The 9785-nt window shown below is 38.8% G+C and overlaps 2 protein-coding genes across 2 annotated transcripts in view; both read left to right on the plus strand.

Moving 5' to 3' along the window:
* Positions 1-205: 205 nt before the first annotated feature.
* On the plus strand, positions 206-5045 carry LOC147135291 (uncharacterized). The gene is made up of 4 exons (XM_086052961.1): positions 206-347; positions 1792-1955; positions 2028-2132; positions 3802-5045. The coding sequence occupies exons 2-4, from the start codon at positions 1821-1823 to the stop codon at positions 3964-3966; spliced, it is 405 nt and encodes a 134-aa protein (XP_085909087.1). The 5' UTR covers positions 206-347; positions 1792-1820; the 3' UTR covers positions 3967-5045.
* Positions 5046-5811: 766 nt separating this feature from the next.
* The window catches only part of edf1 (endothelial differentiation-related factor 1), a 5299-nt gene continuing 1325 nt past the window's right edge, over positions 5812-9785 (plus strand). The window contains exons 1-4 of the mRNA XM_086054196.1: positions 5812-6039; positions 8628-8679; positions 8774-8934; positions 9033-9126. Of these exons, the coding sequence (XP_085910322.1) occupies positions 5962-6039; positions 8628-8679; positions 8774-8934; positions 9033-9126 (385 nt within the window). The 5' untranslated portion in view covers positions 5812-5961. The remainder of the gene's footprint in view (positions 6040-8627; positions 8680-8773; positions 8935-9032; positions 9127-9785) is intronic.

Genomic DNA, 9785 nt, shown 5'->3' on the forward strand with positions numbered 1-9785 from the left:
TATTATAATTTTTAGTTCAGTGCCAGGCTCAGGCATTGAAACCACAAACGTTAAAATTTAGAAAAAGTATACAAAGCAAATATGGGCTTATGCTCATTTTTTTTAGTGTTTATATGTGTAAAGTATTTTGAAAGTGTCAGTGATCAACTACAAAATAAAGGGCCTTTTTGTTTGCTGTACTGTCATACCCAAAAACGAACCTAGTTTTTGTGTGTGACGTCACAAGTGTCAAATTCTTCACATTTTTTTGCCATAGAAAAAGCTTGTCTGGACGAAGACCCACTTTTCCTCTGACTGCAAGGGGACGTCGTTGATTAGTACATCTTTTGTAAATCTGATAAAACACGGTAAGTCTACGTGGGTTTTTTTGTTTTTGTTTTGTTTTTATTTTACTTGAGCACAGCGTTTTTAAGCTAGCCACGAGCCAACGCATTGTCGGAAATAGCATAACTTCGAAGTCAACCATTTACGTTTTCCACGCAGTTTGCCCCTCAAATTAACTCAACAGTGTGCTTTTATTCCGATTAACAGCCCGTTCTTCTAACCACGTGTGTGCTTTTTACTTAAAAATTGACAAAATATGTAAGTTAAAGCCCAGATAAGAAACGTCGAGGGCTGCTGTACAATATCGACGTAATAGTTAAGCCACCAGACAGCACAATTGCGGTTTTAAAAGTTTTTCTCGCGGAAGATTGCCTAAGTGGACAAGTCTGATTTCGAATGCTCATTTAGTTTTAGTTTTAGTACACAGTGTCTACACACGAAACAGAGTTTTCAACCAAAGGCTCGTGGGCCATGCAGGTCTGGCATGCACTTCTAATCATCCATCCATTATCGATACCACTTATCCTCACAAGGGTCGCGGGCGTGCTGGAGCCTATCCCAGCTGTCTTCCGGCAGTGGGCGGGGGGCACCCTGAATTGGTTGCCAGCCAATCGCAGGGCACACAGAGACAAACATCCGCACGCACAATCACACCTAGGGGCAATTTAGAGAGTCCAATCAACGTACCATGCATGTTTTTGGGATGTGGGAGGAGACCGGAGTACCCGGAGAAAACCCACGCAGGCACGGGGAGAACATGCAAACTCCACACAGGGAGGCCGGAGCCGGGATCCAACCCACGACCTCTGAACTGTGAGGCGGACGTGCTAACCAGTCGACCACCGCGCCGCCCGCTTCTAATCATATATAATTGCGAATGTATCCTTTGTGGTGCTAATAAAGGTGATCTAATAAAATGCTGGAGGGGCTTAACTGACTTAACTCACGGGGATAGGGACTGCACTAGCCCACGAATAGCGAAAATTTGCGTATAGCTGATGCCCACAGAAATGCATCGGAGGGGGGGGGGAAGCAAAAACAAATTAAATGTTTTTTTTCCCCCCAAACGCCCCCAAAATTTAAAAACCGCTGATAAACATTCAATATATATTTACCATGAAAATCGATAGGGTGAAATAAAATTTAAAAATCCCCCCCAAATTTGAAAAAAAAAAAAGGCAGCAAAAATGCAAATAAATTGGTGCTGAACTGCGAGCATGTGGGGGTCGACTGGATTTATGAGTTTTTATTTTAAAAAAATTGTACCTTGAAAAAACTTTTGAAAAACAGTTCTTGAAGAGTAAATAAATGCCTTTATATTGCACTTTAATAAAACTGAACATTACCTAACCAGTGTACGACTGCACTGGTTAGGGACCGTTTGAAAAAGTAATTCAGTAATTCATTCAAGAATTACTCACTTTAAAAATCCACTTTTTGAAAATCACTGTTCATATCCAATAATAGGTTAACAGGATATTGCGGTGTAAGACAGCATGGCTAAGATGGTCTTGAGAGCTGATGAAGGCCTGATGATGATGCAGGAACTCGATGACCGCCTCAAAGAGCAGATTGACAAACTGGAGCACATCCGCCTGGCTGCCATTGAGCTCAAGGACAACTTGTCGGCGGTGAGCAAGGCGGACCAACAGCACTCGTACTTTGTGTATCGTATGATACATGCGATATTATTGTGTGTGCAGGGCGACAGTGATCTTTCTCAGTCGCTGAGTGTTCATGTGGAGTGGTTGAATCACTTGTCAGAGCGTGTCGAGAGTCTTCACATGAACACATCTGTTTTTGTTCAGGTTAGATGATCACAAACGATATAACATCAAATACACTCACATGTTCATATTTAAACACACAGGAATAGTTTCAGCAATATTAATTAGTATTTCCGAAACTATTCCTGTATATCGTCGCTGTCCTGTGAAAAACACTTATCTCCAATTTTGGGAACTTTTTTAATCTCCACATTAATGCGATGTCTTTAACGCCAAATCACAGTTCATGTAAAAATAAGAAAATGAAAAAAAATGGAGGTACGTGTTTTTCACAGAACAGCGACGATATGCTATTTTGACTGACTCCCTGGTAAATTTACATACTGACCAAGGCTTGACATTACATTGACATCACAGAGGGAAGTATAACCCATATTATCCAACAAAAAAAATTGTGGCTCGTGAAAATGCTGAGTGGTGAGTAATTCTGGGAAAACAGTAACCACAGTGGCTGGTGAGCAAAAAAAGTTGATGTCAAGCCCTGTTACGAACTAACTAATTAACTAACTAACTGACTGATGATATGACTGCCTTACTAATTTAATAGTAACTTAATAGTTGTTTGTTTTGTCAAACCAACCAGCTACAACTAAATAACAAACTAACCGACTAACCGAACGAAAGTACAACAGACCGACTAACCAAAAAATCAGCTGACTGACCTAATAAGTAACTAACAGTCTCGCTAACTAACTTACTACCTAACTGAATGACTTTCTAACGATGCAACTGACTGTCTAATCGACAAACTGAGTCAAACAGTCTGACTGACTTAGGAGCAAACTAAGTCACACAAGCTAACTGTCTCAACAACCGACTGACTAACTAACTAACTGACTGACTGTTTTACTAATGAACTGGCTGACTAACCTCGTAACTTAACTAATTAACAAATGAGATAATGAACTGACTGATCGGCCAAACAACTGACCAACCAAGCAACCAACTAGCTGACTGATTTTCTAACTAACCAGCTGTCAAGCAAACTAAATAATTATTTACTAACAAACCAACTGATAAATTAAATAACTAATTAAACGAATAACTGTCGAACAAATCAGCTGAATGACTCAACCACTAACTTAGTGCACGAGCTAGTGCACTAACTTACTGACAACTGGCAGACTAACCAACTAACTCAATATGTAAGCATCTCTCTAGCAAACTAACAGTCTGACTGACTGTTTTTCTAATGAACCAACTGGCTGATTAATTGACTGACTGACAGACAGACTAATCAACTGACAGACTTTGACAGCTCTCTAGTGAACTAATTAAATGACTGATTAACAAAATAACCCTTACAACCAACTCAATAAACTTGACTGTGCAACCAACCAACCAACCGACAGACTCACTTAGTAACTAAGTAATCAGCTCTCTAGTGAACTCACTAAATTACTGATAAACAAAATAACACTCTCACAACCAACTTATTAACTTGACTGTCCAACCAACCAACCACAACCGACAGACTGACTTAGTAATCAGCTCTCTCGTGAAGTAACTAAATGACCGATTAACAAACTGTAACTGACTAACCTACTAACTTCTCTTTATCTCTCTAATTGACTGAGTGTCGTGGATCAAAACATAACCTCTGGCCGGCATACAATCTGTGCTTGGCGGAGGAAACAATTTGGGCTTAACAATGAAGCGTCTCATCCACAAATGACGGTTTCGTTGTCAGATGAACCCGAATCCTCGGGCGTGGTCAGGGAGGCAGGCCTCCAAACACAGCTATCGCCGGGGGCGTGCTCTCCTGGCCGATGATGCGCAGTCCGAGATATGTTGGTCGCCCATACGCACGCGAAGGAACAGCGACGCTGCCTCTGAGATGTCTTGTAACTGGTGACCTCTGACAGGGAAGGATACGACCTCTGTGTATGGAACCAGCTGACCACTTCATCTCTCATTCAAATGATTTGCATATTGCCATTGTCATACATTTTATATTTGATGCATGATTTGAAAGATCTGTTTGTGTAAACCGAAATATTTGTTCTCTTTGAGTACACATTATATGAGTTGTATAGTATGAAATGTGAATTTAAATATACAGTACTTTGAATAGCGGATTTGTGATCATTTGTGTCCAAATGAGATGATCACCAGACATAACATTAGGTACACCTCACTTCTATAAAACGACAAAACAATAATAATGAATAAATAATAAAATCACAATACAAGTGCACGTATCAAACATTCTGGCTTTATAAACATTTTTTCCCAATTTATGTTGATAGTCAGTCTACTACTATTTTGCATGGATGCTTCAATTTTTTGATATAATTTTCATTGTTTATATTGAAAAAAAAATACAATTTTAATATGAATGTTAATTATTCATATGAAATATTTCTTATCGCTATTTTATATTATACCATGCCTGCTTCCCAAAGACAGCTGGGATAGGCTCCAGCACCCCCACGACGGTTTGGATAATGGATGGATGTTACTACAAGTATTTTCATAACTTTGTAAAGTTTTATTGCAATTCTTGAATAATTATTATTACTTTTTAAATTTGATTAAAAATATATATATATTTTTTCAGCCTATTCCACCTGACTTTTGGCTAAAGACAGGGGACACCCTGAACTGGTCATCAGCCAATCAGAGGACATTAAATAGACAAACAGCCATTCACATGTACGGCCATATTAGAGTCTTCAGTGACGGTACTTTGCATGTTTTTTGAATGTGGGAGGAAATGAGTACCTGCAGAAAACCCACGCACACACGTACAAAGTCTACACAGGAAGGCCAGAGCCCAGATTTGATGTGCTATAACTAGTCGGCCACTGTGTCACTCATGCATAAAATAGTGGTTGAAACATTTATGGAAGTCCACCTGTAACTAAATCACACCACTGAAGTGAATTTATTCAACACAAATGTGATTAAAATGAATAAAATTGTAACCATTAACCACACATTGAGTACTTTTAATTTTACTTCGAATGCTTAAAGGCACACACCATTTTTCAAAATTACGACTAATTGCCACCAAAATTCATATGCACATCCCTATTATTGTCCCCTTGAACCAGTTAAAATATTTTTGATTTTGTGGAGATTAATGTATTTTTCCTCATAGGAGCTCACATTCAGTGTCAATAAAATCCAAAATATTGTGCCAATCGCTTTTATATTTTCACAGGTTGAACTGGGCATCAGTGGAGCTGTGCATATGAATTGTGGTGACTAATGGTCTCCTTTTTCAGAGGTGACAATAGAATGTGACAAAGCAAGCCAGGAAACATTATATTACAATGCTTGCCTCCTTCCTTCAATGACATAGTCAGGCTGATATGTAAAAAAACAAAAACAAACAAGCCCGCCAATGAATACCGCACGTCATTAAGATGTGCTGAATGTCAAAAACACATTAAATCACTACTGAGTTTTTGGGGAGTGAATTTTAGTGCTGACATCAATTTTACATCCAGACCTATTGCATAAGTGCCAGTATTCCGCCTAATCGGACCCTTTAAGTACATTTAGCGTCAGAAAATTACTTTTCATACATAAGTATAGCCAATGTCTCACACTTTTATGCGTTCTAGTACTGTACTTAAGTACAAGGCTGGTTTAGCGATGGATGTGCCACATGCATTATGGTGGACGCTCTGACGTATCTACGGATATCCTGCCTCTCTGACGTTCTATTGCCCAACTGTCAACTCTTCGTGTTGTCAATAAAGCTTTGTGAAGAACGCGTGGTGCTTGATAGTTGTAGAAGAAGACGACGCGTTCGTGTGGTCGCCACAAATAGCACCGAAAAGTCGACATTTCCCACGTGATTTTTATATTTTAAGCCTTAATATTACACATAGCGAAGGAAATGGCAGAGAGTGACTGGGACACCGTGACTGTTTTGAGGAAGAAGGGGCCGACCGGTGCTCAGGCCAAGTCCAAGCAGGTATCGCATCATTTCTCCTCTTTTGGTGGGTTAATTAGAGCACAGTCACATCGAAACCATCAAATAAAAAGTAAATACAATTCTTAAAAGAAGTCCACAAAATCGACATACGTCATCCATAGCGATTTCGCCAGTCGCCTAGCTAGCAATGTTAGTGCTTCGTGGGATGTGACAATCATAACAAATAAAGCAATAGGCGTATGATGTAAGAATGATACAAACTCTTGGAATATGTGACGTGTGAAATGTATGAGTTCAATAATTTGAGGTTTAAGCCGGGCCAGTCCAACTCGTTACGCTGCTTTTGAAACATGGCTACATTTGCTAACACAAACACCAGCTACCATACAAGCCAACATCAACTATTAGCATGGCACCAAGCAATCTAATATTTAGTGTCATTTTCTTCCCATTTTACACTTAAGCAAAACAAAAGACTTGTACTTATCATGGTGTTAAGGGAAACATGTCCAAAGTCCGGCCCGGGGCTAAATTCGGCCCGCGGTCAAATTTTATTCGGCCCGCACCCTCTGTTATAGAATTAATAACGTCTGGCCCGTAGCCCCGTTGACGTTGATCCGTATAAAATACACTCAATGCAATTTTGCATTTACACACAAGAGGACAGCAGCACTCTGTCCAACTCCATAACTTTGTGTGACCCTTTCCGGACGGCTTCTAAAATGTCGACAATGAATAAAAAAAGGAAAGTTGACAGCGAGGGCTGACAATTTGACACCAGGAGAACCAGAATTTTGACACTACTGACCCGTCAATTTGACGTAATGCGCTCTGGTGCGCTCTAGCAATGACGTCATTGACTAAAATTTCTCACTGCTCGAGTCTCTAATAAAGGTATGTTTATTAAAATTCTGTTGTGAGTATAATTTATTGTAAATTATGTCATATAAATGAACGAGGAACAATTGGTAGAGTGCCATTGTCCCGTACACGGCTCTCTTGTTGTGTGCGGGTCAGCTTTCATAAAATATATTAGTTAAGTGTCGGAAAAAAAGGAGACTCGTGTTGCAAAAGACTTTACTGCACTTTAATTTGAAGAAGAGAAAATAAATCCTGAGTACTGCGCACAAAACAACTCCGTCCCGATTGCACTTCGAAACTCTTCGTCATGGCTATCATAAAATTGCACCACGGTAATGAAATATACGAAAATAGGAAAAAGTCAAGAGACCAGGAGAATATTATATCTGTATATGCAGAATAATAACACATCAAAGTTTGAAAACAGTCAAAATGACCGCTCTCGTACTTCTAGCCATGTTTTAAATTAACCATGGCCTGTACTGGTGAATCTGATATGTATGTATATTTTACATATTTCCCTGTCATAGATTTAAAATGTTAAGAGAACATTTAATTGCCATTTGTTATTGATGTTTGAAATGTAATTTGCACTGGTGAATACTTTTACTTGCATATTTCTCTGTTTTAAATCTAAAAGTTCAGCGAACATTTATTTGCCAGTGATATGTCATGTTTCAAATGGACCAAAAGACTTGTTTAAGAATATTGCAATTTAAATCCAAAAGTCAAAAACAAAAGGCAGACTGGTTTGCTAAAATGTGCTTGGATTTATTGGTATTACATGTAAAAAAGTATGTCAGGCTAAATGCTAAATGGCCCGCCGCATTTTCACCTCACCAAATCTGTCCCTCTTTGTAAAAAGTTTGGACACCCCTCGTGTAGGGAGAAGATTTTATTCAATAGTATCGTTCATGAATTCATCAGCAGACTGTAACTCTTTAGCTTTAGCCACAATCATATTCACTGACTGTTTTGTACACTATTCATAACTGCTATTTGTAATCATTGTATAGCTATTTTGCATCATTTCATATTTTTCAAATAATGTTACTTTGTACTGATTACTATTTTTATTTAATTGAAATATTTTTTCAAATTGTGACTACTTTTTTTACCATCGTTAAATTTAATATTTTGAGGCTATTCTTGTTCTATTTTCTATTCATTTTTTAAAGTATTTGTCATTTCAGATGTTTCACATTTTTATTTTTTTATTCATTGCCATCAATTAAAAAAGGTTTAACTTTTGTATCTTATTGAAAATGATCATTTTATAATACAATTTATAATATAATTTGTTATTTTTATGTTTAAAAAAATCTATTGTAGTAATACTAATTATTTTTCTCTGCTATTTTTAATTTAATTTTAATTTTTGTCTGTGCAATTTTCTATTTTCATTGCAATTCATGAATCCTTCTATCACGATTCTTTTTAATTGTATTATTTTTTCATGAATTTTGACCACTTTTCAAACATATTTTTATCGCAATTTTAGAATTACTTATGACTCTTGGTCTTTTTTTTTTTTTTTTTTTCATTTTTAATCATTTCATTACGCTGAAAAAAAAAAAGTCATTTCAATTAAAAAAATGTTTGTATTTATCTGTCCTACTTGGGTAATAATTACCTATCAAGGTGTGTATTGAGTCCAAAGTGCATGTTTTTACTCATTCGACACGCCATCATCATGAAGCAAAATAGGATGCAATAAAAATGTTTTTATCTTCTGAGAATATTTTTTGGAAATTCCTTCCCCGAAGGCGATCACCTCTGCTCAGAGACGCGGCGAGGACGTGGAGACCACCAAGAAATGTAACTACCGTAACCTCGCCGATGAAAATGCAGTGTGCCGTAAAGGCGTTGCCGCGGTAACCGTAGCCACGGCTTGCTTTGCTCTGACACCAAGGGGCCGCGGGGCAGAACAAACAACACCTGGTCAGCAAGAACACGGCCAAACTGGACCGCGAGACTGAGGAGCTCCACCATGACAGGGTCTCCTTGGAGGTGGGCAAAGTCATCCAGAAGGGCCGCCAGGATAAAGGATTCACCCAGAAGGACCTCGCCACTGTGAGGGCGCCACGCAAAAACGCGCAAGCTCACCCGCTTCACTCAGTCCTGATAATCCGTTCTTGTATATGTGCGTGCGTGTGTGTGTGTGTCTCCAGAAAATCAACGAGAAGCCACAAGTGATCGCCGACTATGAGAGCGGGAAAGCCATTCCCAGCAACCAGGTCATGGGGAAGATCGAGAGAGCCATCGGTAAACGACCGCTCGCGCTTGGCAAGGGACACAATTTCAAAAGGCTTCATCACCAGCTCTACCGTGCTTCGTTTGTTTTCCCCAAATCATATAGATGGCGGCTCACCAACCTTTTTTGAAACTGAGAGCTACTTCTTGGGTACTGGTTCATGTGAAGGCCTACCAATTGGATACACACTTCTAAAGTTACAAATTTGCTCACATTACTTTTACTAATGCTTTTATTGTATACTATTATTAATGATGTTAATGTGAAGACACTCAGCACGTTAATGATATTGCAATTAGGGGAAACGAGGCTCTGTTTCTATATATCTCTACCAGTGTTTACGCACTCTTCTACAGCATTCCAAGAAAATCACAATGTCCGACACTTGAGCTGTAACAGGCCCGCAAGCACCGCAATGGTGACCCCTGATACGGATAGATAACTATGAGGTGTGGCAGAAAAGTTCCCGGACTGGTGTTACAAAAGAATTTTTTTTTTTTTTTTTCAAACCTCAAGCTATGAGTTTTGCCCTTCAAGATGGGCCAGGTGATCAAGCAGCTTGTTTGCAAAAGAAAGCTGCAATGTTTGCTTCGTTCAGTGCGTGAAAAGAGGCGAGATTTGTGACAGGATAACTTTTGCTGGCTTCACTATGACAATGTGCTTGCTCACA

This window comes from Filicampus tigris, chromosome 15 (assembly GCF_054856515.1).
Source record: "Filicampus tigris isolate MCC_2025a chromosome 15, RoL_Ftig_1.0, whole genome shotgun sequence".
NCBI classification, from domain to species: Eukaryota; Metazoa; Chordata; class Actinopteri; order Syngnathiformes; family Syngnathidae; genus Filicampus; species Filicampus tigris.

Coding starts and splice junctions, on each gene's coding strand:
- LOC147135291 (XM_086052961.1), top strand. CDS start 1,821: ATGGCTAAGATGGTCTTGAGAGCTGATGAAGGCCTGATGATGATGCAG. Junction 1,956..2,027: donor TCAAGGACAACTTGTCGGCG/GTGAGCAAGGCG, acceptor TTGTGTGTGCAG/GGCGACAGTGATCTTTCTCA. Junction 2,133..3,801: donor ACACATCTGTTTTTGTTCAG/GTTAGATGATCA, acceptor TTTCGTTGTCAG/ATGAACCCGAATCCTCGGGC.